At 41.3% G+C, this 27,891-nt stretch overlaps 1 protein-coding gene across 1 annotated transcript; it reads left to right on the top strand.

Moving 5' to 3' along the window:
• Window positions 1–390: 390 nt before the first annotated feature.
• On the top strand, window positions 391–9,940 carry f2 (coagulation factor II (thrombin)). The gene is made up of 15 exons (XM_004565618.4): window positions 391–553; window positions 1,546–1,626; window positions 2,064–2,143; window positions 2,234–2,258; window positions 2,940–3,005; window positions 3,083–3,197; window positions 4,636–4,772; window positions 5,056–5,349; window positions 5,438–5,554; window positions 5,717–5,837; window positions 6,557–6,724; window positions 6,800–6,973; window positions 8,028–8,206; window positions 8,440–8,510; window positions 9,704–9,940. Exons 1-15 carry the CDS (start codon window positions 484–486, stop codon window positions 9,857–9,859), a joined length of 1,854 nt encoding a protein of 617 aa, XP_004565675.2. The 5' UTR covers window positions 391–483; the 3' UTR covers window positions 9,860–9,940.
• Window positions 9,941–27,891: the final 17,951 nt, after the last annotated feature.

Raw genomic sequence — 27,891 nt, 5'->3', positions numbered from 1 at the left:
TTGGATGCTTAATTAAACCAAAAACTTGAGTTCTGCAAGAAAAACTGACAAAATGGAATTATTAAAATATTTTTCCTGGTTTAAGTGACTAAAGATCTACAAGAAAAAAAAATGTACCAAAGATGGTATTTTTAAGACTTTTTAAGATTTTTTTAGGGACTTGTTACACTTGTTAATTGTGACTTGTATGTTCATATGTTTTTTTTTTTTTACCAAACAATAATTCAGTATCAACAAAACTGATCTTGGGTTGTGTTAAACTGCAGCAGTATTAACTCACAGTAGGACTCGAGTTGTTGAGAAAAAGTAAACATGTAGGTTTAAACATAACCGACTCATCAGTCTGGCTCAAACTTTGACCCTCTGGTCAATAATCCCCCCCTCCAGAGGACGGACAGAGAGACATAGACGGGCAAACAAAGAAGGACACACTGAGTACTGCTGGATCTGGTTCTGAGGTTCTGCTTACAGGTCTGAATCATAATGGAACCAACATCAAAACCTGCTGCTGTTCTGCTGCTGTTTCTCCTGCACAGCTGTGTGGCAAACCATGGTAATGAACTCCTTTCTTCTTCAATGTGTGAACTGGTGTTTTTAGTGCTCATATTACTGGTACTAAATGTAGGATCATCATATGACTAATCTAGATCAAAATTGTACTTTGGTTTGAATATATGTCGATTTAAGTCTTTTATGAAAGTTCATTAGAAGACAGAAAGTAACCCTCAGTCTGTGTATCTGTACATTTGATTGTTTAACCAAATATCACTTTTTTTTCTTCTTCTCTTGTCTTGAATTTGATGAACACTAAACCAAATGAACCATTTTAAATCTGGTCTGGAAGTATAATTACAAAGACTGTAAAAACAGTCTTTGTAATTAGTACTACTATCACTTCTACAATTACCCGATAGAAATACGTGTATAATATGATTGAAATCAATTCTCAAGTATGTAAATTACTGACCTTTACTTAAGATATGTTTTCAGTCCATTACTTTTATTTTTGGAGTACGTAGTTAATACAGTATTTTTATATGCCATGCATTTTGCCAAAGGGGGGAGGTGGGTGAAACACAATCACCTGGAAGAGGCAGACCCTGTAAATTATTTATAAAGCATATTGTGTCATTTGACAAAATCTTCCTCATTATTAGACAGAAGATAAATGGAAGAATGGAAAAATTTTATACAAATCCAATCCCAAAAAGTTGGAACATTGTGTAAATTAAAACATTAAAACTATATCTCATGTTGAATTTGATAGCAGCAGCACATCTGAAAGGACTGTGTTTACCACTGTCTAGCGTCTCCTGTCCTTTATAAACGGTCTGTAAACGTCATGGATGAGGAGAGCAGCTGATGTAATTTTGGAAGAGGTACTTTGTCCCATTTTTGTCTGATAGAGGATTCTAGCTGCTCAACAGTCCCAGGTCATCTTGCATTTGATCATTTGTGTGACTACAGAACAGATTTTAAATTAAACTGGAGGCTGAGTGTTGGTGATGCTGGAAGGGTTTAACTGATTTTCTATCTTTGTTGTAGTTTTTCTCAGTGGCCACCTCGCCTCACAGGTTTTGGTCCGGAACAGACGAGCCAACCAGATGTTTGAGGAGCTGAAAGCAGGTGACCAAACAGCAGCTTTTCTCCTCATTATTACATCCACTATGGTTTGACATCTTGACCATTCGTATCATTCTGTGTCTACTGAAATCATAAAATTCCTTGATTCAAATAAATGTTTGTACAGGGAGCAGGTTCATTTCTCTCCCTTTTCGTATCTACTTTAGATTCAATTGTAATCACGTACTTTAGCATGTGCTGCAGGTTTGGAACAATATTAGCTTTGAGTCTTTGTTGACTGGAGGTGGGCAGAGACTGCTAAATGTTAGCATTAATTCTGGAAAGTAAATCAAAAAGAAACAAAAAGAGCCAAACAGAGACAACAAACAACTGTGAAGTGACACAAAATTACTATAACATGTTTTACAGGTGCTCTCTATGTTTGTGTCTCATGATACTGTCACGATTATAGTGTGTTAATGTGGATTATTTCATATCAGGGAACCTGGAGAGAGAGTGTGTGGAGGAAATCTGCGACCACGAAGAAGCCAGAGAGGTGTTTGAGCAGCCAGATAAAACAGTATGTTTTTACTTCTCTCTCCTGTCAGAAGTTTTAACAGCACTGAGATCAGTTCAAAGTCTCATCGCAAAACAATCTCTCTTCCTACAGGAAAAATTCTGGAACAAATACCTCGGTGAGATATACTGGATTTAAACATGGAAACAAATATGTTCAATACTAAGAGATAAGTATATGTATATGAACAGTATGATTTTTTTTTATTACAATAAATAAGAAATAAACATTTCTTTCTTCAATTTTCTTGTTTTGTGTAACCAACAGTTCCACAGTCTTTCAGTTTATCAGAGGAAATTCTCATATTAAGTGATTTTAAACAAACAAAACATCCATCCATTGATCCTTTTTCTTCTGCTTCTCTGTGCCCCGGTCATGAGGGCAGCAGCCTACACAGAAGCCCAGAGCCCCTCCTACCACCACCACCACATACCCCCAGAAAACTTGTATCCTCCCCCTCCCTGACAGAGATGTTTGTGTTTGGATGGATGTTTTGGTCCAGTTTAGATTTGATGTGTTTCTGAATAGAACTAGAATTGGTTGGATGTTTCTGTGCTTTCTGTTGGTTTGAATGAATTTGATTTTGTTTAATCTTGTTATTTATTGATTTTTATTTATTTTTTTGCTTCTGTTAAACTTTGTGCAGTTGGATGAACACAAGCAGAGTCCAATTTTTCACGTTATTTGTACACCAGAGTTTATTCAGCTGTGAGCTGCACTGCAAACATGAACAAAATCAAGAACAGCACACAAAGGGAACACACCAACATCTCACTGTGTCTGTCTATTTGTTCTGCAGACTGTAAAGGAACTCGGATGTCAAGAACAGCAAAAAACATCAATCTCATCAGAAAATGCATAGAAGGTGAATATAAATGAACACAATAAATAATAAAACAGTTAACTAGTGTAGATTAACGCAGAGTGTGTGTCTGTCCTCAGGTCAGTGTATTTCTGGTCAGGGTAATGGTGTGAACTACGAAGGAGACATCAGCATCACGCAGTCGGGCAGAGTGTGTCAACACTGGAGGCACAGCTTTCCACATCCTATCTTTAGGTAACTGAGCAATTCCCCACATAAAAACAAAAATTACAGTCCTGGAACTAACTAACGAGCTTCTTAAATTAGGTAAGAAATAACCAAAGCAAAGCAACATATTACTCATTACCTGAGCAAAAGCAGAAAAACACAAAGGACATCCAATTTAGTCATATTTAAAAGGGCTAGCTCACAAACTAACTGGTAAAACAAAAATTATTAACCACCCAAATTATAACTCAGTAATGTTGTGATGCATGCTCAATCATCCAGGTAAGTAAATCTCCAAAAGTTGATTCTGTTCCTCTGGACGTAGCGTGTTCACATCGCTGGTTTCCTCACTCATCCAAGTGACTTCTTCAGTCTCAGCTGACTGCAGGTTTCCCCAAATCTTATAAACAGTACATTTGCATAATGACTGAAACCAGCCCACTGAAGGAACAATGGGCTGGGAGGTCAGTTCCTTGATCATTAATATGCAAATTCTCATGACCATCAACAACCACTGACCAAAGGCCATTATTAAAGTACCATTCACAGAGAGTTGGGGAATGGCTGCAATCACAGCATTGTAAGATGGCGAAAGATGTACCCTTAGGCCCCCTCCTCGATTCAGAGATGGTATTTCCCTTTTCACGTAAATGGCCTCCTTGACTGTTTTTATTGGAAAATTACAAGACCAAGCAATATGAAAAAAGTGTACTTAAACAGCTCAAACCAGCGTTCCTCCCTGTCCAGGATGTGTACATCCTCATTAGGTGTAAATGTCGGTGTAGCTGTAGGTGTAAATAGAATGCGGAGTCCTGGCCCGATGAGGTAGCTCGTCTGTGTTGTGCCATCCGCTTCGCGAGAGGTTGTTTGGTTTCCCTGACGTATAAATCCTGGCAATCCTCCTGGCACTTAACAGCGTGCACTATGTTACTCTGTGTCGGGGGACCCGATCCTTGGGGTGGACCAATTTTTTGGCGCAGTGTGTTTTGGGTTTTGAAAGTCACAGAGACACGATGCATCAGAACTGTCCTGATACTCCTGACACATATGGGATCATTACAGGTTTTCGCCTAGGCAGCAGTTGTCCTTCTCTACTGGATCGGCTGGAGCTTTCTTTTGGCGCCTTCTTTAATGATCAAGGAACTGACTTCCCAGCCCATTGTTCCTTCAGTGGCGCTAGTTTCAGTTATTATGGAAATGTACAGTACTGTTTATAAGATTTGGGAAACCTGCAGTCAACTGAGACTGAAGAAGTCACTTGGATTTACTTACATGATTGAGCATGAATCAAGACATCTATAGCTTTGCTTTTGCAGATGATCAGTACAGCATCCGTATTAGTGCAGAGGTCATGCCAATCTGACAGTCTTCCCGTTCCATTCTGTTCACACTGGTGAACAGCACACTGAGATCCTTCCTCCACTTGGGGAAGTAATTCATTCCCTGTTTTCCTGTGTGTCTGCAGAGAGTATAACACTTCAGAACCAGGCAGCAATTTGAAGGAGAATTTCTGCAGAAACCCTGACCATCGTCCAGAAGGTCCCTGGTGTTTTACCAAAGACCCATCTGTCCAGAAAGAGACCTGCAGAGTACCAATATGTGGCAAGTATCTGCTATAGCCACTGAGTAAAGATTATGAATACAATGATAATAATTAATATTCTTGCACCATTTTAGGCTAGTTGACACTCTTGTACTAGTAATGTTGGAAAGCCATGTCGGCACCTAACATGAGCTGCTCAGAACTCACTGAATTTCTTCCACAGACTCTTCTTACATCCTGGAGTGTTTCAGGGCTCATATACAATTTAGGATTATATTTTTCTGTAGTTTGAGCTCCAAGTTCTGTCAGCTGATCTTTTTTTTTTTTTTTTTTTGGTTAAAGGTGAAGACTTTGTCCCACCCACTGTGGCAACGAAACCACAGAAACCTATAGTGTGCTTGCCTAATTATGGTATAGAATATAATGGGGACCTAAGTGTTACCATAGGAGGTCACACCTGCCTGCCATGGTCATTACCGGAGGTAAAAACCCTCAGTCGGGACAAAGAGTTCATCCCTGAAGTTCAGCTGCAGACCAACAAGTGCCGAAATCCTGACGGTGACTCTGAGGGCCCCTGGTGCTATGTCAGGATTGCTGGAAATATAACAATGGACTACTGTGATCTGCAGCTATGTGGTAGAGTACAAACCTACAATCCACTATTAAATAAATCCACCTGTTTACCTGCCCCTTACCTTTTCAATTGTCCACCTGTTTCCTGCAGATGACCCACTATTAGGGCCTGAGCAAACAACTGTGACCGAAGGCAGGGAGCGCTCCGTCTTAGGTCAGGCCAGGAAAAACCTTTTCAGTCCTCGCACGTTTGGACAAGGAGAGGATGGTGAGTGCACTTAATGGGCAGTGACAGCAAGCATCAGGTAATCACTGTACCCCAAAAAGCTGAAAGAGAACAATTCAAGAAGCAGGTGATCCATCTAGCCTGTTAATAGTTTTGTTGTGTTTGACCATCTATCAAAGTTTTTATTTACTTCTTGTATTGCAGATTGTGGACAGCGTCCCCTGTTTGAAAAGATAAGCAAAAAAGATCAAAACGAAGCAGAGCTTGTGCAGTCATACGGACGTATCGTTGGGGGTGATGACGCTGAAGTGGGCTCAGCTCCATGGTAATGACACTAGATAAACAACATGACTTTAAGGATGGTTGACAAAATTGTTCTGAATGTCTGGTAAAACAGATCAGACTCCCATCAGGAGATTATCAAGATAACACTAGATATACTTGATTTATCCCAACATTCAGGAAACTGCAGCACCATAGCACCCAAAACATAAAAACTGTAAAATACATAGAACACCACAAAACCAAATATCTTGAAAGATAAATAAAATACACACAAGAAAGAGCTGAGGTAACAAGGAAACATAAAAAGTGAAGGATTCAAAAAGTAAAAATGAAAATATTTAGGAGCTTGTAGTACAATCAAGCAAATAAATACAAGTATGACACCGGGAACTTTCAACATCTGCCTCTTCAGCTTAGACAGATGTTGAAAGTTTGTATGCTGCCTGGCAAGGACAGAATGCAAAGGGTGGGCCAGGTCATCCAGTTATTATGCATAGCCATACGCCACAACCATACTCATTTGGGTGACCTCTGTGTCAGCTGATAGAGGAATCTAAACAGTGATAAGATGATAAGAACAGATTAGTAATATGGACACATTCCACAGTGAGCAGTTTGTAATCCTGACACATTTGTTCTTCCCATTGTCCATTCTGCCAGTCAGAAACAAATAAATGAACCATTAAGAAATGAACTGTTTCTGTCACCTTTTGAATGACTTTTTATTTCTAACTTAATAGATAATTTCGTTGTTTGCAGGCAGGTGATGCTGTACAAGCGTAGCCCACAGGAGTTATTGTGTGGAGCCAGTCTGATCAGTGATCAGTGGATCCTCACTGCAGCTCACTGCATCCTTTACCCACCCTGGAACAAGAACTTCACCATCAACGATATACTGGTCCGCCTGGGAAAACACAACAGAGCCCAGTAAGAAGGCGTGTCTGTCTTAATTATCATTAGTTTCATTTGAAGGCCTGTTGGAATTATGTCATTTTTTTCTAGGTTTGAGCGTGGCATTGAGAAGATTGTGGCAATTGATGAAATCATTGTCCACCCCAAGTACAACTGGAAAGAAAACCTGAACCGTGACATCGCTCTGCTGCACATGAGAAGGCCGGTCATATTCACTGATAAGATCCATCCTATCTGCCTGCCCAGCAAGCCCGTCGCCAAGTTGTAAGACAAACGCAACATTTGCAACCAATTACAAGTTGACAAGTTCAGACCAAATTCTTTAATTATATTTCCCACACAAATCAAAAGAAAGGGGTGAAAATGTGTCTTTTGCCTTTTATCTAACTTGGCACAGATTATTGTTTTCTTTCAGGACATGGTAGATTCCTCTCTTTAGGACAATCAATCAATCAATCAATCAATCAAAGCTTTATTCGCCACATACAGGTTGCCCTGCAGTGAAATGGGACAACCCCGACCTTATACACACAACACAGACATTACATGGGGATACAAGTCGGAGACAGACTCCATCTCTGCTCAATGTGAAGTAGTTAAATCGCTACTGCGGTGAAAAGCAGCGCCATAGATTAGCTTAAAGCTGAGTGGTGGACCTATATTGCCTATTGGTAAAGCAATTTACCAACTTACTGCTATTTGTGCCACTCATCTAAACTGACTAAACACAGACATCCAAAATCAGTTTTGTCCTGATGGGGTTAACTAAAACATTCAGACTGGTGTTTTTACCTTTCTCTAACATGAGTCTTGTGTACTGCTGACATATCAACAAAACTGAACGGAGAATTGAATTACCAGTTTTGTCAAGTGATCTGGAGCGTTTCAATATGGGGGAGACTCTGGGTCCGACATAGAGCTTGCTGGAGAGATTATTTTGTTCATATGGTGTTGAATACTGCTAGAAATATTAATTGGGGAGGTATCAACACAGTTTATTATTGTGCCAAGGACTTTGCTTAAAGTCCTCAGTAAACAACAATTTGATTAAATCAAGTCAGGTCCTCAAACTTGGTCACATAGCTATTTCTGCATAGATATCAATTTTCCTTTCTCCAGTTATTCTGCAGGAGGTTAAAAGATTCTTCAGATCCCACAGATTCTTTCTGTCTTATTGGAAAGTCTAAAGTAATGCAAAGACTGCGCCAGTAGAGGGTGCTATTAAGAACTGTGGTCAGAGACACTTTGGTTCAGTGAGGTTTATACTATGGATGGTGACAGGCCTTGTGATATATCTGACTGGTATTTTTTCCGGCAGTCTGATGTCTGAAGGCTTTAAGGGCCGAGTTACCGGGTGGGGGAACCTGAAGGAAAGCTGGAACCCTGCAGTGAGAAATTTACCATCAGTCCTTCAGCAAATCCACCTACCAATAGTGGACCAGAACATCTGCCGCAGCTCCACTTCAGTCAAGATCACAGACAACATGTTCTGTGCTGGTAAAACAAAACAAAAGATTTTCCACATTTGTTCAAGAAAATGCTTGTTTATATTTTATCTTTGGCTTATTTTTGGTCCAACTGTTTGATCCTGAATAAACCCCTGGTGTGCTGAGTGATGCTGCCGTCTCATTGGCTGCACTGAATGGAATTTGGCTGTTTCTCTCAGGATGATCCTGCATCTCCTGAAGGTGTCAAAGTTTCTCTATAATTACAGTCTCTGGTTGTTTCAGGTTATAAACCAGACGATAACCATCGTGGAGACGCCTGTGAGGGAGACAGCGGTGGACCTTTTGTGATGAAGGTGAGAATCACAATGAAAGAAGAACAAATGATAGATTAAGTCTCCTCTTTACCATTTCTTATCATTAGATAACATCTGGTTTATATCTCAAGCAGATGTTTAATAAAATATTTGTTAAATAAATTATAAGACCGACGGCACGAGAACACACAGAAGTGACATCATGTTTTAATTAACACATAGTAATAAATTATGTAGACTGTGTATTAACTCTTAATTATATAATCAAGTTAACATTTACATTAAAAATGTAATTTTTTCTCGTTCACAAATTGAACAGTAGTGTAATGGGATTTTCTTATTCCTGACACGTTAAAATTGTTAACGAATTTCCTGAAAATCTGTCTGGACATTAACAGTATTTTATAGTCATAAAATATATAACCATAATCCAAATATGTAAAATTTATGAAAATGCAAAATGTTGTAATAGGAAATACCAATGCTTGAGTTGACCTGTCGCGAAGTCATACAGCCATGCTTTCTCCAACTAAATTCCCAGTCACACAATCCTAGAGACCAGATGGTAACCCCATGGCAACCAAAGGGGAAAATGTGTGTTCTCTGGGACACCAATGATGATTTGATTCACACAGTTTGTTCAGGGTTTATTCAGTGATTTCATTTATCGCTTTAACTTTGTGTGCATTTTTTTTTATGAAGTTGATTATAAATTATTTTTGTGGTCTGTAAATCCCTTTCTACCTAGGTTTTGAAAAGTGCCACACAGCACTGATTTTATTATTATTAATATTAGCATTAAAACATATACACTGCACAATCATACACCAATATTTCACTGGACCTACTTCACCTACTAATGGGAAGGTTGTTGGTTTTATCCCTGTCTGTGTGCCAAATACCCTTTGGGCACTTTGGCATCAGAAACCTTCATCAAAAAGGGGTTAGGGTAAAAAGTGTGTAAAGTCTTCAGATTTGCCTAATTGGCAGCCTCAATCTTCATTTATTATCTCAATTTAGAGAAAAGCAGTAAATCCTCACAGTTAAGTGTTATTTGGCAGTTTGCTTAAAAATTGAAAAAATAGTTACAATAGTTAAAATATTTATAGAGTTTTTCGTTCTTTCAGCTCTGAAAAGACTTTTCTACCATTTACAAAAGGTTCAATCTGAGAATTTAGAATAGTTGCCTTTGCAAACAATGACTCTTATTTTGAAACTGTCTTCCTGTGCAGTACCCGGCAGAGAACCGCTGGTATCAGATCGGCATCGTGTCATGGGGAGAGGGCTGCGATCGTGACGGGAAGTACGGCTTCTACACTCACCTGTTCAGGATGACCAGGTGGATAGGCAAAGTTATTGAAAAGATGGGAGGAAGCGAAGATGAGTAAACACAAACCATCGACGTCAATCACTTCACATTGAACCCTGTTAAGCAGCATGGCCCCAATAAAGATTGTTAACGCATTGTACCCTGGCCTCTGGTGTTATTCAAAAGCCTTGGTTTGACCTGCAGCAATAAGAGTCAGTAATAACAAATAAGCCAACGTGATCTTAGGAGTTCTCTGGGGATTTTTCCAGAGGTTTGTAGCTACCAGTCAACAGATTGTTAACAAAAACAGAGGTTATAGCTGCACTGTACATCCATGTACTATTTATTCATACATGACAGAGGTTCTAAAGTGTTCTCATTATGTATTTAAGTTTCTCCAGCAGTGCTACTCTAGATCTGTTCAGTTTAAAGCATTACAGTTACAGCAGCGATAGAAACTATTAAACATCATTAGGGGCGATGCTGCGCGCTGGCTGTCCCGTCTTTGAGTGCAGAACAAGCGCTCACAAAGCAGCAGCTCGGGGATGACGTCACATACATGGGTCCTCTGTTGGACTATAGGAAAACCCGGACATTTTTATCAATCTCAAAAATCCCCCCGGACGCCCCGAACAGAATTTGAAAAGTGGACATGGAGGACGGTTGGTCAACCTATGACACAGGCTGCACCACACTAGTGATGGGATTTCCGGCTCTTTATATATATATATATATATATATATATATATATATATATATATATATATATATATTAGGGGTGCAACGATACACAAAATTCACGGTTCGGTTCGATACTTTGGTGTCACGGTTCGATATTTTTTCGATACAAAAAAACTGTTCATGCCTTCTTAATTTGTCATTTATTAAAATTATAAATATATATTTTAACTCAAAAGTACAGTTTTTAAATTTAACCCTAACCCTTGTGCATGTTTTTTATTTTGACAGCGAATGCGCACCTGCGGACCACTTATGTGCAGCCCTGGTTATTTAGCTCGTCATATTGCAGCCACAGAAATTCTTTTGTCCATGAAACCATAAAGCTGCACTTTCTTTTTGCCTTATAGTCTGATTTGTCATAACTTCTCCGTTTTGTGGTAAGCTTTTCTTTGGCTGTCACTTCTTCACCCTGACCTGTCTTATTTGGCTCAGCAGAACTGAAATATAAATCCTGCTGCTTTTACAGACGCACTCACATAAGCTCAGCGATTCTCTGCGCGATCAACCTCTCACATGTTTAAGCTGCGGGAGATTTCACTTGTCATGTTTGCATAGTAAGCTAACGATTAATAAGACGATGTCAGAGGAATTGGTGCACAAATTATCATCACTCACAGATCAGTGCTGTCGCTCTCTATACACAGTTCGCACGATTGCAAAGTGAAAGCAAAAAAACAAGCGCAAATTCAAAAGCGATTTCAATATGTCACATATTGACAGTGGCTCACCGATGCCAATGACATAATTACCCAGCTACATTTCTGAAAGAATGCAAAAGCATTGACATATATTTTTCCTTCCTACAATAGCCCGACGGGCAGGGAAGAGATAGATTTTGGTAGCCCGACTGAAAAAATCGCTAGCCCAAGGACGTCGGGCTAGCGATATTGCAAGCCCTGTATCTGATTGAGGAATCACTCATCTTTGGAAAAGAGAGTTTATTACAGAGAAATGTCTCTTTCCAAAATAAAAGCTATACTATCCGCTTCTTCTGGGCTATATTCTCAGCAGCATAAGGAGAATCATGTGCTAACAGCTGTCTAAATGACTCGGCTAAAGTTAGTAGCATGCTTGTTGTTTTTGTCTTTGCACTAGGATGATGTCGGCGTAAATGTGCAGTCATATTCGTTGTGTTCCCACTAGTGCTTTCAGGTTAATCTCGTTGAAATGACCTTAACGCCACAACACGGCAAATCTCCGTTAACGAGCTACCGCCGATCGCCCCGTGCATGGGGCTAGACGGCCAACACGTTAACGAGCTAACTGCGCTAACACACTAGTTCCCACCCATGTAATTGAGCATTGTGTGGCACATCCAACATACTGTTTTACTTTAGTCCATGACTCGCTTACCTTCAGGGTCATACGCCACATGAAAACCAAAATAATTCCAAACACCACATCTGAATGAGGGTGGGGGAGGTGCCCTGCGCTCTTCCTTCTGACGATGCTGTCTGTGTTGAGCGCTCAGTGAATCTGTCGAACGCAGATTCACTGAGCGCTCAACACAGACAGCATCGTCAGAAGGAAAGTTGATAAAATAAATTACAAATGTTGTATTGTTCGATACATATGCGTACCGAACCGAAAGCACTGTATCGAACGGTTCAATATCGATACGAATATCGTTGCACCCCTAATATATATATATATATATATATATATATATATATATATATATATATATATATATATTGTGCTATTTCTTACTTTGTGTATTGTCGGTTTTTGTTACTGTTTGTACTGGAGCGCTGTAACCAACATAGTTTCCCCTAGGGATCAATAAAGTATGCTGATTCTGATTCTGATGATTCTGATTATACACTTTATACACTATACACTACAATTTATACACTTTCACAGACATATGTCACAAATTGCTTCACAAGTACGGTAACAAAACATAATACAGTCATAAATACATCATAAAAACCCTGGTCTAATTAAAGTTTTTTGAAATAAAAATATCTTCAGCTGTTTTTTGCGCTGAAAACCAGATAGAGAGGACAGCTTCCCAGGAACCTGACTGAGATGTACATATATTTCCTGGTGGTTCAGGGCAAAGTACGATGGAGGAGCTGAAACAGATCCACGCTGGAGTCTAGAGAGCAGGATGATGATTGAGTCTCTGGGAAAACTGGCTTTTGAGCAGCTGCAGAAAGTAAACATGGTCTTCTATGGGTCACGTGGTACGCCCGCCCAAGATGGCAGCTTAAGTTGGAGACGCGCACTCCTCTTCCCCCGAAACCTCGTTAAAAATAGGTCAGAGCCGGTTATTTGTCTTATTTGGGATCTGCCCTGGTAAATTCAGTGGAAGGAGTCAGAAGAATCATTACGTTTTACGCAACGATTCGATTATGCCGCGAGGAAAAACACACAACACTCAGGCTACTTCACTAACTACTATGGCGGAGACACCTGATGGAGTCGATGCCAGGTGTCCTTCCCAAGATGGTGTGGCGGCCGAGCTGACTTCTATAAGATCTCTGCTTGAGCAGGTAGCACAAGACATGACGGCGGTGAAAGGTGGTATCGAGTCTCTCAAGGAAGCTGTGAACAGTTTGGGTGTGAGAGTGGATGAAACAGAGACAAGAATTTCTCGACTGGAGGACGAAGAGGCTAAAGCTAGCTCAATATGTAAGATCTTGAAGATACAGAACCAGCGGCTGCAGGAAAAAGTAACGGCGCTTGAGGGTTCCTCACGGCGCCAGAATATTAGAATATCGGGTATTAGAGAAGGATCCGAAGGCAGTAATATTGAGGATTACGTGAAGAATCTGCTGTCTGAGGCTCTGGACATTGAGATGGGAGATTACTATGAAATAGATAGAATTCATCGAGTGGGGCCAGCTTTTCCGAAGCCCACTTCGGACTCCAGACCGAGACACATTATTGTTCGCTTCCTACGGGATAAAGCCAAGATGTCCGTGCTGGCGGCTGCCAGAAAAAAGGGGCAGATCGTTTGGAAAGGCATGAGAGTTCTTTTCTTCCAGGATTACGCTCAGGAGGTACAAGAAAAACGCAGGAAGTTTGATGAGGTGCGCCGCTTGTTGCAACAGTACAAGATTGGCTATTCTCTTCGTTTTCCGGCTGTTATGACTTTTTCAGTGGATAACCAGTATCATCAGTTTTCCAACCCAGCTGAGGCTAAGCAATTTTTAAGCGGCCTGGATTTGGTTAACATTCCGGGTGATGTAGATTAAGAGGATTTGATAAGCTATGGGTTGGTTTACTTCTGAGGGGGGGGGGAGACGTAAGGAGGGACACCATCTGGGAATTTTTTTGAGTGCCACGGACCTGCGATTTTTTTTATGTTTTCATGTTCTTTTGTTTTTTTGTTTGGTTTTTTTTTTTTTTTTTTTTTTTTTTTTTTTTTTTTTTTTTTTCTCGTGTTTGGTTTTGTTGTTGGTTTTGATGGTATGGTACCAACTGTCCTGTATAGACCTAATTTTTGGATCATTGGGTTGTCTCATGTTACTGGCTCTAAGAGTTGTTATATGGGTAAATGGGATATTCTTCTGGATAAATTTGTATAATAATTCGGCTCACATGGTGTTATGGAGTTATGTAAAATTGTGTCGTGGAATATAGCGGGCTGTCATAATGTTATTAAAAGGAAGAAAATCCTCACATATCTGAAACAGAAAAAGACTGATATAGCCCTGATTCAGGAGACCCATCTTGATGAGGCCGAATCATTAAAGCTTAAAAGAGACTGGGTGGCGCAAGTTTATTTTAGTGCATTTTCGGCTAGAAAAAGAGGGGTGGTCATATTGATTAGAAGAAACTTGGATTTTCAGGCCTTTAAGCATTATACAGATCAGGAGGGTAGATGGGTGGTTTTGGATGCATGTTTACAGGGGCGGAAAATGACATTGGTCAATATATATGCTCCTAATTCTCCTCAGCCACAATTTTTTCATGAACTCTGTAACATGGTGCGGACTATAGGTAACACACACATTGTAATTGGGGGAGATTTTAACCGGGTCAGGGATGTCTTATTGGATAAATCTTCTTGTACTGGACTAAGCAAGGACCCAACAAACGCTGCGGTGGACGTGATGTCAGAGGAACTGAGTCTAGTAGATATATGGAGACTTCTTCATCCTCAAGAAAGAGATTATACCTTTTTTTCGCATCCTCACTCAACCTACTCCAGGATAGATTACTTTTTGGTGTCCCGTTCTTTGGCAAGTCAAACTATTGGGTCCTCTATTGGTAACATTGCTATATCGGATCATGCTCCCATTGACCTTGTTCTTACTGACACTGATAATATTAAACCGTCACCTAGGTGGCGCTTGAATAATTCAATACTCAAGAATAAGGGTCATTGCGAATGTATAAGGGAAATGATAAAGGAGTTTTGGTTGTACAATGAGGGCTCTATTGACGACGTTGGAATGACCTGGGATGCTTTTAAGGCCTATTTGAGGGGGCGCCTTATTCAATATTGCTCCTTGATTAAAAAAGCTGAGAGGGATAAGCTGATGAAGTTGGAACAGGATATCAAGGAGCTTGAAAAACAACATATGTTGCTCCCAGAGAGGGACTTATGGAACAAATTAATTAAATTTAAATTTGAGATGAATAGCATATTGGAGAAAAAAGTGGAATATGCAATGTTTTGTCTAAATCAGAAGTACTTTGAACAAGGGGAGAGAACAGGTAAAATGTTGGCACACAGGGTTAAGCAGATAAAATCTAGTAACCTTATACCATCTATTTTTGATCCTAGTAATAATAATAAGTTGACTACTAGTAAAAAAGAAATAAATGATATTTTTACTAAATATTATCAGGAGCTGTACACTTCTAATGGACTGGTGGAGGAACAGAGGCTGTCAGATTTCTTCTCTTCTATTAAAATTCCCAGCCTGTCGGAAGATCAAAGAAGTATATTAGAAGGTAAGATTACATTAATTGAAGTTAAGCAGGCAATCGGCAGCCTTAGAGTGGGTAAATCTCCAGGTAATGATGGATTTCCATCAGATTTTTATAAGGTGTTTGTGGACGAACTAGCTCCAAGACTACTGTCGGTATATCAAGATGCGTTTCAAAGAGGGAGACTACCGTTTAGTATGCGTTCGGCAGTGATCACGTTATTACATAAAAAAGGGAAAGACCCACAGCATTGTGGGAATTATCGCCCAATTTCATTAATTAATGTGGATGAAAAAATTATTTCTAAGATATTAGCTTTTAGGCTTGAAAAAGTTCTTCCGTATTTGGTGCATAGGGATCAGGTCGGTTTCGTGAAAAATAGAAGCTCTGCGGATAATCTACGTAGGTTATTGCATATACTTTGGAAGAGCAGGACTAAGCTAGACCCTGTCGTTGCCTTCTCTTTGGACGCAGAGAAAGCTTTTGATAAAGTTGAGTATCCTTTTCTGTTTCATATCTTGAAGAGATTTGGTTTCGGTCCCTTTTTTAGGCAGTGGATTCAGGTGGTATACACAGATCCAATGGCTACAGTTATTACCAATGGGATAATGTCACCCTCATTTTCGTTAAGTCGGGGTACTAGACAAGGTTCACCCTTATCACCTCTCATTTTTGCTCTGTTTTTGGAGCCTTTAGCCATAGCTTTACGTGAATGTAAGAAAATTAGAGGGGTGGATTTGGGTCAAGAAGAACATAAAACTTTTTTGTATGCAGATGATATTTTACTGATTTCAACTAACCCAGAACAGGCCGTTCCTGCAATTTCCTCAATTATTGATTCTTTCTCTGTAATCTCTGGATACACTATAAATTGGTCTAAGTCTGAAGCTATGCCTATTTCTAAATTGTGTCCGCCTGTTATGAGGAGTTCATGGCATTTCAAGTGGATGCCCGAGGGTCTGACTTATTTGGGGATTAAATTGACCCCTGGTTTAGATAACATAATGAAAGTAAATATTTCCCCAGTGATTCAAAACATCCGTTCGCTGTTGCAGAATTGGGTTAAAATAAATCTGTCCCTTTTGGGCAGAATTAATTTGGTGAAGATGATTATTGCCCCTAAACTTCAGTACTTTCTTCACATGTTACCGATAGCAGTCCCACATAATTTGCTAAAGCTTTATAATACATGTGTAGAGGGTTTTGTGTGGGCAGGTAAAAAGCCATTGTTCAATCGGTCTAAATTATATGCTGCTAAAGAGAGTGGTGGGTTGGCATTGTCTAAGATGGTCTGGTATCATTATGCTTTCTCCCTCTCTCAGTTAGTTAAGATACATAATTCCTCTACTGATAAGCCATCATGGGTTGGGATTGAGGAAAGTCTTGTGGCCCCTTCGTCTTTAGAGGCCTTCCTTACTCAGAAGGGAAGGCCAGTACCGTTTAAAGATCCAGTACTGTCTTTCATGCAAGAGACCTGGCTTAGAGCTCACCAATATACCAACAGCAGCCCTTATCTCACCGCTAGAGCCTCTATTTGGTATAATAAGAAAGTATTAATAGGTAAGAAACCGGTCTGGTGGGAGGCCTGGGCTAGGACAGGTATTAATCAGATGGGGGACCTATTTGGGCAGACTGGCATGAAATCGTTTGCAGAAATCAGACGAGAATTCAATTTGGATCCAAGGGAAATTTGGAGGTTTTTTCAAATAAGACATTGTATTAAAGCCATTTTGAAAAATAATCTAGACCCTCCATCTAGTGTTCAGAAGATGTTTGCAACCCCTGACAATAACAGAATCAGGGCATCTAAATTTTATGGGAGCTTCAGAGAGGCACACGCTCCCAGTTTGGGGGGACTGAGGCGGTGTTGGGAGAAAGATCTGGGTATCCAGATCTCAGAGGACAGTTGGAAGATGCTGATCTCATCATGGCATGTTTGCTCACCTGAAACACAGTCTCAACTTATCCAGTACAAGTTGCTTCACAGAAACTATTGGACACCCAGTAAATTAGTCAGGTTGAAGCTCGCAGATAAGGACATTTGTTGGAAATGTCAACAGGAAGTCGGGACTCTAGTTCATATGTTGTATACATGTCGGAAAAATGATTATTTGTGGGATGGGATCATCAACTTGGTGAATGATATTTTTAAACTTAATCTTTCTAAATCTCCAGCTATATGCGTCCTGGGCCTACTACCTGACGATAACATTCTCTCAAAAAAACAGAGATTGTGGATGCGTCTGGCTTTTATAACTGGTTGCAGGGTAATTCTTAGGCATTGGAAGTCTTCCAGCCCCTGTTCTTTCAAGGAATGGACCGAACAAATGTCTAGGATGGCATCATATGAACGGGTTATGTATAGAATGAAGGGAAGAGAAGATATTTTTGAGCAGGTCTGGGGTCCCTTTTTGCGGTACATTGACAATGTCTCTTAGACATTATGATAAATGGTCTCTTAGAGGGATATTTCATGTGTCATTGGTATTTAGGTTGTTGTCTTTTTTTTTTTTTTTTTTTTTTTTTGCACCAGGGGGTTTTACCCTTATTCGTTTTTGTTTTTGCTGATGTTTTCCAGGAGGCGGTGTATTATTTTGTTTCTCCTGGGTTTTATTTATTTTATTTATTTATTTAAGCTTTTTTTTTTTTTTTTTTTTTTTTTTTTTTTTTTTTTTTTTGTTAGTGTGTTGTTTGTTTGCTTGTCTTAGTTTGTTTGTTTGTTTAGAAACGGACAGAGAACTGACAGTATGATTATTGCAGTTGTATATTTATTTATTAATGTTTCTGTCCATCCAAAAATATTAATAAAAAAAAAAAAAAAAAAAAAAAACATGGTCTTCTATGAATCAGACCTGACAGAGTGTGGCATCAATATCAGAGCAGCCTCAGTGTACTGATTATACACAGATCTTTAAAGAGGAGAGAGGACTGTACCAGGACAAGGTTTTCTGTTTTGTCCATCTGAGTGTTTAGGAGTTTATGGCTGCTCTTCATGTTCATCTGACCTTCTTCTGCTCTGGAGTCAATCTCCTGGAAAAACAAACACCCTCCAAAAAGAATGAATCAAGAGAATTTGCAGAGACACATTTATTTCAGAGTGCTGTGGACAACACTTTAAAGAGTCCAAATGGACATCTGGACTTGTTCCTCCACTTCCTGCTGGGTCTTTCATGAAAAACTAACTAAGTTCTGCTACAAGGACTGCTGACAAAAACAGGAAGTAGCTCAGTGACTATTCAGAAAACAGTCGAGGATATCAAGAATGATAACAGTGAGAATCTGTCTGCAGCGAACAGCATCAACACGTAAAGGCAGCAACAGGAACACCAGGAGCAACAGCACAGGAAAGGTTGATATTGCCGTGAGTTATAAAGGAATCAGAAGGAAAGGAGACACAAACCACTCATGGCTTGGAAGGAATGATCAGTCCTGGTGCCTGGGCTGCTTTCATGATGGTTACTCTTTGTGCCACAACAACAGTGTAACATTCAGTCGTCTCCCCTCCTCATCCTCTGTCTCTAACAGAGTAGCAGTGTATTTGGATGCTGCTGCTGGCACTCTGTCCTTCTACAGAGTCTCTTCTGACAGCCTCAATCACATTCACACCTGCAACACCACATTCACTGAACCTCTTTATCCTGGGTTTGGGCTTCAGAATGACACCTCACTGACTATATGTGACTTAAAAGAAGACACAGAGAAAAACTCAGAACTCTGAAATCATCTAAAACAAAAATTAGCAGTGAGCTGCCATAGTATTTCTTTCCAAAAGAGAACAACATGTAACACTGGTGGTGCAATACTAGGCCTGTTAGTGCTACTTCTTGCCTTCTTTGCCTGTAGTACGGCAGTATAGTTACCTTTAACCACAGTATGGGGACAGAAGGGAAATATGGACCAGATCAGACAGGTTCTAGATTCGTAGGAGCCAAGGGTGTATGACAACAGAGGACTTGTACACAGTAGGTGTAGAAAACACAATTGCATTTATTAACAATTATTAAAGTTGTGCACATTTAACAAAAGTAGAGCGCGCTTCTTGAAAACAAAATAAAATAAACCCCACAAATGGTCGACCTAAGGATATATTGTCTTTTGTGTCTTTTTTAAAGTCAATTTCAGTCTTTCAATGTTCAATAGTCACTCAGTGTGTGTGTAACCAGTCGGGTTACAATCTACCAGTTCATCCGGCTCTTTGGGCTGGGCTCGCCATCCAGTACTGGAAAAGGGATCCTCGATTCTTCTCAGGTCCTCAAAACCAATCCAATCCAAATAAGCAAAGGGAAAAACCTGACCATGCGAAGCAACAAATGCTACACGGGGCTTCACAGTGCTCACGTTGGCTCACGGCCTCTGGAATACAGTATCACTCTTATTATTCTCGCCGAAAAAAGGACTTTCACTATCCAGCTAGCTTCTTCGCCTCACGGGTAAACTGATCTTTCACCGTCTGTGTCTCTGGCGTATCTGACTGGCACACGAAGGCACACACAGGTGTCTGAGCAGCGCACAGACTGGGGGAGGGTCAGACCGGCCAATGATTGGTCGCTCAGTGGATCTGACAAACACACTCTAAAGGACTAAGTCCTGCCCCCACACCATTTATACATTACATATACATATGTACATATTAATTAAACTTATGTTTACATGCTTTTTATCAGTATTTATTATAATTAACTTTGTTTTTATCAATATTTATTCCCGTCGTGAGAGTATGAATATTTATACTTTTAATCCCGTTTTTAACACTGGGTTACAAACAGGCAAAGCTTTTTGCTTTAAAATCCTCCTAATATGGCTGCTGCTTTATCTTTAGGTGTAGGACTAAATAGTAATGGCAGTGTGTGAGGACTGTCTAGGTATCACTCTGTCCTTCTAGAGAGTGTCGCCTGATTTCCTCATCCACATTCAGGCCATGAGTATCACAATAGCTGAGCCTCATTAGTTTGGTTTTAGAATTAAGAACCACGCCTCAGTGTATTCAAAAGATTTTAACATGTTTTTAATGGATGGATCAACTGTGAGTGCCAGCATATCCAATGAACAGTACTCGCTTTTTGTTATGTCCTTGCTGTGTTTATTCGTTTATTTGTTTATTTATAAGGAACCCCATTAACTTCCACAACAGTGGTTGCTAGTCTCCCTTGGGCCCAAGCCATCAAATACAATCAAATAAAATATTATCCAATAAAGTGGAAGCAAAACACCAACATAATATGGCTCTTACATCCAGAGTGAGGTTTTACAATTGTAAAATGTAAGCATATAAATATCAATAACACTGAGACAAAATACACAAATTTCCATTACAAATCACATTGCCCTTTTACAATATTTACAATAATTAAAATCGTTTTTTGAAATTATGAATAGATGATAATTCTCTAATTGCATAAGGAAATTTATTCCACTTAGAAGATGCTCTAAATATAACAGAGTTTTTCAATAATTTGCTTTGAACTTGAGGAATTACTACACTGCTGTTTGTTGAAAATCGTGTAGGAAAAAATGTGATTGTATTTATGAAGAAAGTATTGCTTTCTTCATAAATACAAGTAAGCCATAGTATAATTTAGCTTGTACAGGAAGCCAAGAAAGTTTATTGTGCATTTTTTCAATATTTCTATAGTATGAACACCTTAACACTAATCTTGCTGCCTTATTCTGGACTAACTGCAGCCTGTTAAGATCTGTGTTATTAGCTGCTTAGCAAATGATTGAACAATACTCTGGATAAGACGAGTGCATTAATGACATCTTTCATAATTGAAGAAGTAATATATATCCCGTGTCCAATTTTCTTAATAACAGAGTCTATGTGCTGAGACCATGAAAGGTGGTGATTTATGGTAACTCCAAGTAATTTAATCTGGGTGACCTGTTCTAATACCAGCTTTAGAAAGATTCAGTTGTGGGCTTTTGAATAAGCATAATCTCCTTGCAATTAACATAGATTTGGATTTAGATATGTTTAAAATCATGTGGTTTTTACTTATCCAGTCAAAAATCTTGTTGTAATACGCTGGTCAATTCAGAGTTGTCTCTGGCTGAATAAAACATGGTGGAATCATCAGCATACATTACAAGACGAGATTTATCCAAAACATACAGCAGATCATTTGTGAAAACTGAATAGAGAAGTGGACTGAGGCAGCTGCCTTGGGGCAGACCACAGTTCATTTTGCAGCCCTCGGAAAATTACCATTATAATAAACCTTTTGCCTTCTTCCAGACAAATAACTTTTCATCCAGCACAAAGCAGCTGGTGAAAATCCATAACGTTTTAGTTTATTGATCAAAAGATCATAATTTATATATCAAATGCAGGACTAAAGTCCAAGAATACCACCCCAACCAAATCCCTATTATCTAGATGTTTATACCAGTTATCTGTCATGTTAATGAGAGTTGAGCTAAAGTAAAAAGACAACCAGCGCCTTTATTGTTGACCAATAATTTTAGAGCTGTTTTATAATGAAAGTCAGTTGTTGGTATTTTTTAAAAATACATGAAGGAATGTGTTCATTCATTCAGTAAAAGGACTAGATGTTACAATCTCTGCTAATGCATTGCCTCAAATGGAGAAAGCCTTGAGGGATGGCTGTTACAAGGAAAGGCAGAAACTTTACCAGCGGGACACATCGTTGTGTGCCTCAACTTCACAGGGTGTTTCGGACTTTTATCCCAACCTAATCTGCCATTTTGTTTTTACCTTTCTTGCCTTTGAGATTTGATCTAGATTATCATATTAAAATTTGGGACATATTTGGATTCATCGGGTTTTTCAGCCGTTATCACTAGACACCCTCATTAAGGAGGCCCTGCCAGGGTTGATCAGACCCCAGACTAGTTTTTTAGAATTTATTTTCTTCTATCAGTTCACTACAACTGAGAAGTAATACTTACCTCTTTAATATTTAAGGAGCCTCACTTCTTCAAAGGGATAGAAAAGGTGATACCGAGAAGTAAGACCTCGGCTTGTCCCCCTCCCGGACAAATGCTGATCAATACTGAGACTCCTCTTGGTTCGTGAAAGGTTGAGCACTGATGGATTTTCTCTTTCACTCAACTTTCTCAGCTAGACAGCTGAGGACCTGGTTGTGTTTCCATGGCTGTATCCCAATTCAGGGTCTGCAGCCTTAAAGGCCGCATTTTAAGGCCGATTACGTCACAGCGACGCGACGAAGGCTGTCCCAATTCGAAGGCTGCTCGAAATGCGGCCCTCAAATGCATCCTTTATTTCCCTGAATTTTAAGGACGTGGCAGTGTAGACTTCGTGGTCCAACATATCCCAGAATGCATAGTGGGTGGTGGGTGTGGATAATTTTGCCGAAAAAAAACGGCAGATGAGGGGCGCCCGAAGAGTAAACTTTAAGTAAGTACTGAATATTATGTCACTTATTTATGTGCAAATGTTTAATAACGAAGAACATTAAAACATTACGGGCAGCACGGTGGCGCGGTGGTTAGCACTGTTGCCGCACAGCAAGAAGGTCCTGAGTTCAATTCCACCATCAGGCTGGGGTCTTTCTGTGTGGAGTTTGCATGTTCTCCCCGTGTTTGTGTGGGTTCCCTCCGGGTACTCCGGCTTCCTCCCACCGTCCAAAGACATGCAGCTTGTGGGGATAGGTTAATTGGATAATCCAAATTGTGAGTGTGAATGGTTGTCTGTCCCTGTGTGTTGGCCCTGCGACAGACTGGCGACCTGTCCAGGGTGTACCCCGCCTCTTACCCTATGACAGCTGGGATAGGCTCCAGCGCCCCTCGCGACCCTGAAAAGGATAAGCGGAAGCGAATGGATGGATTAAAACATTACTGTTGGCCACATGTTGGCAAAGATATGTGACATTACAGGGAGTGCAGAATTATTAGGCAAGTTGTATTTTTGAGGAATAACTTTATTATTGAACAACAACCATGTTCTCAATGAACCCAAAAAAACTCATTAATATCAAAGCTGAATGTTTTTGGAAGTAGTTTTTAGTTTGTTTTTAGTTTTAGATATTTTAGGGGGATATCTGTGTGTGCAGGTGACTATTACTGTGCATAATTATTAGGCAACTTAACAAAAAACAAATATATACCCATTTCAATTATTTAGTTTTTCCAGTGACACCAATATAACATCTCCACATTCACAAATATACATTTCTGACATTCAAAAACAAAACAAAAACAAATCAGCGACCAATATAGCCACCTTTCTTTGCAAGGACACTCAAAAGCCTGCCATCCATGGATTCTGTCAGTGTTTTGATCTGTTCACCATCAACATTGCGTGCAGCAGCAACCACAGCCTCCCAGACACTGTTCAGAGAGGTGTACTGTTTTCCCTGCTTGTAAATCTCACATTTGATGATGGACCACAGGTTCTCAATGGGGTTCAGATCAGGTGAACAAGGAGGCCATGTCATTAGTTTTTCTTCTTTTATACCGTTTCTTGCCAGCCACGCTGTGGAGTGTGATGGAGCATTGTCCTGCATGAAAATCATGTTTTTCTTGAAGGATGCAGACTTCTTCCTGTACCACTGCTTGAAGAAGGTGTCTTCCAGAAACTGGCAGTAGGACTGGGAATTGAGCTTGACTCCATCCTCAACCCGAAAAGGCCCCACAAGCTCATCTTTGATGATACCAGCCCAAACCAGTACTCCACCTCCACCTTGCTGGCGTCTGAGTCGGACTGGAGCTCTCTGCCCTTTATGCTTCCAAGATGGCGCGGCCACGCCCAGACGCCTTCCTGACCACTCCGCTCCGACTATCTACTTTTCTTGTTTTTTACCAATTTTTTGCTCTGGTTTTCATCCCAAAATCCTCTAGTCTTATAGTTTACGACAGCGGATCACTTATAAACATCGGTGCCAAGGTTGCACATCTAATCTTGGACACTTTTAAACCCGACCCTTCCTGGCCGCCAGAGATTCTACGCGGCGCGGAGAACAACAAAGAACGGGCCGCTCATCCGAGGCGCAGAACAAAGAAGCGCCGGGGGAAACGCGCTGGTATTAGGAACAGACTGAGACAGCAGGCGCATCGCGCACCACTGCCCAGTATCCTACTGGCCAATGTACAATCCATGGAGAACAAGCTCGACGACCTAAGAGTAAGGGTCACCTTCCAACGTGACATGAGGGACTGCAACATTCTGTGCTTCACGGAGACATGGCTGACCCCCACCGTGCCGGACCAGGCCGTAACTCCGTCGGATTCATTCTTTATGCTCCGCGCGGACAGAACGGCAGAGTCAAACAAAACCAAAGGTGGGGGAGTGTGTTTCATGGTAAACAGAAAGTGGTGTGATGCCAGGAGCATTTCTACTCTCTCCAGCGGCTGCTCGCCACATCTGGAGTTCCTGAGCATTAAGTGCCGCCCTTTCTATCTGCCCCGTGAGTTCACCTCGGTCATCGCCACGGCGGTCTACATCCCACCCCAAGCGGACACAGGTATGGCTTTGTCCGAATTACATGATGTGCTGAGCTCGCTTCAAAACAAGGACCCGGGCGCAGCCCTCATTGTAGCAGGAGACTTTAACAAAGCGAACCTCAGACAAGTCATGCCAAACATTTACCAGCATGTCTCGTGTCCAACGAGAGGGGATCGAATTTTGGATCACTGCTACACGCCATACAAGCAGGGCTACAAAGCTGTCTCACACCCGGCTTTTGGGAAGTCTGACCACAACGGCATCTTCCTCATCCCCCAGTATAAACAAAGCATACGGAGGGAAGAAGTAACCACGAGGGAGGTAAAACGGTGGACTGCCCAATCAGAAGCTACGCTACAGGACGCACTCAACGACGTCGACTGGGACATGTTCAGAGCATGCGCAGTCGACATCAACGAGTTTACGGAAGTAGCAGTATGCTTCGTCAATATGCTAGCGGAGGAGATTATCCCCACTACGAGAGTCACCACATTCTCAAACCAGAAACCGTGGATGGACAGATCGATCCGCACTGCAGTAAACGCCAGGACCGCCTCCTACAACGCGGGTCTCGCCACTGGCAATATGAGCGCCTACAAAGCGGCCTCATACGGCGTGCGGCGCGCGGTGAGAGATGCCAAACGCCGGTACTGGGAACGTGTGGAGTCCCACTTCCACCAGGGGGACACACGGAGTATGTGGCACGGACTACGCACCATTACGGACTACAAAGCCAGGGACACTGCGCTGATCAACGCTGACTCTGCATTCACCAACGAGCTGAATCAGTTCTACGCCCGTTTCGAGGTTAGCCAGGCGGCTAATGCTATCTACCGCCTGACTACCGAGGACAGTGACGTCATCAGCGAGAGACCGGTGATCAGCATCGCGGAGCATGACGTCCGAGCGGCACTGAGGAGAGTGAACACAAGGAAAGGGGCGGGGCCAGACGGCATCACCGGCCGTCTGCTGCGCTGCTGTGCTGACCAGCTAGCAGGTGTGTTCACTTACATCTTCAACGAGTCCCTGGCGAAGTCTGTGGTCCCCACATGCTTCAAAAGATCCACCATCATCCCTGTGCCCAAGAACAGAAAACCCTCATCCCTGAATGATTACCGGCCAGTTGCACTGACCTCGGTAGTAATGGTAAATGGTAAATGGACTAGTTCTTATATAGCGCTTTTCTACTCTTCTGAGCACTCAAAGCGCTTTACACAACTTGTGCATTCACCCATTCACACCCATTCGCACAAGCACAACTGACATTCACACACATTCATACTCCGATGAATGCATCGGAGAGCAATTTCGGGTTAGTATCTTGCCCAAGGATATTTGGCATGCAGACTAGGGGGAAGCCGGGAATCGAACCACCAACCTTCCGATCAGTAGATGACCTGCTTGACCTGAGCTACAGCCACCCATGAAGGTGTTTGAGAGGCTGCTGAAGAACATCATCTCCTCCTCCATCCCAGACACCACAGATCCGCTGCAGTTCGCCTACAGATCCAACAGATCCACAGAGGATGCCATTGCCCACGTCCTACACACCACTCTCAGCCATGTGGACAAGAAACAGGGTAACTATGTGCGAATGCTGTTTGTTGATTACAGTTCAGCGTTTAACACAATAGTGCCCTGCAGACTGTTCACAAAGCTGAGGGATCTGGGACTTAACAGCCGTCTGTGTGCATGGGTGTTGGACTTCCTCACTGGCAGAACTCAGGTGGTGAGGGTGGGCAGGTGCTTCTCCAACAGCATCACCATCAACACAGGAGCACCTCAGGGATGTGTCCTCTCGCCACTGCTCTACTCCCTCTACACTTCAGACTGTGTGGCCACCCATGGCTCCAACACCATTGTGAAGTTTGCTGACGACACAGTGGTGTTGGGTGCCATCTCCAACAACGATGAGACGGCCTACATGGATGAAGTGAAGAATCTGGCATCGTGGTGCCAGGACAACCACCTCCAGCTGAACGTCAGCAAGACCAAGGAGCTGGTGGTGGACTTCAGAAGGGGTCAGCACAGAGACTACAAGCCCATTATCATCAATGGAGCTCCAGTGGAGAGGGTGCAGTCCTTCAAGTATCTTGGTGTCCACATCTCCTCAGACCTGACATGGGCTGCCCACATTCAGATCCAGACCAAAAAGGCTAGTCAGCGCCTGTATCACCTACGACAACTGAGGAAGTTCAGGGTCTCTCCAAAGATCCTCAGGATTTTCTATACAGGCGCTGTGGAGAGCATCCTCACACAGAACATGACATCGTGGTTTGGGAACAGCTGTGTGAAGGACCAAAAAGCTCTCCAGAGAGTGATCCGTACAGCAGAACGCTGCTGCAGGATTGCTCTCCCCCCGCTTCAGGACACCTACACCGGGAGATGCCGGACTAGAGCAGCGCAGATACTGAAGGACCCGTCCCATCCTGGCAACAAACTGTTCCAACTTCTGCAATCTGGTAGAAGGTTCCGCATCTTCCGGGCAAGGACAGAGAGACTCAAGAGGAGCTTCTATCCCCAAGCCATCCGTGCCCTAAACACACACACCCGCCCTCTCACATCATCTATAATTGACTGAGTCAGGACTCTTCCAGACACTAAACCAAGGCACAATGTACATTTCAATTCATTTAATTTTAAATATGTTTATATTGTCTATCCTGTAAAATAGTCAGATGTCTATTCATATTAATGTACAGAATTCACCTGCTTGCTGCTACTACTGCACATTCACCCAATGTATATACTACATATATATATATATATATATATATATATATATATATATATATATATATATATATATATATATATATATATATATATATATATAATGTTCTTCCTCTACACCCCCCCCCCCCCCCCCCCCCTCCAATTTTTTTGCACATGTCGAGGAGCGTGTCAGGCTACATTTCACTGTGTGTTATACTTGTATAACTATGCATGTGACAAATAAAGAACCTTGAACCTTGAACCTTGAACCAATCCAGCCACGGGCCCATCCATCTGGCCCATCAAGACTCACTCTCATTTCATCAGTCCATAAAACCTTAGAA

Source organism: Maylandia zebra, linkage group LG23 (assembly GCF_041146795.1).
Source record: "Maylandia zebra isolate NMK-2024a linkage group LG23, Mzebra_GT3a, whole genome shotgun sequence".
Lineage (NCBI taxonomy): Eukaryota > Metazoa > Chordata > Actinopteri > Cichliformes > Cichlidae > Maylandia > Maylandia zebra.
This window is presented reverse-complemented; position numbering and strand designations above follow the sequence as displayed.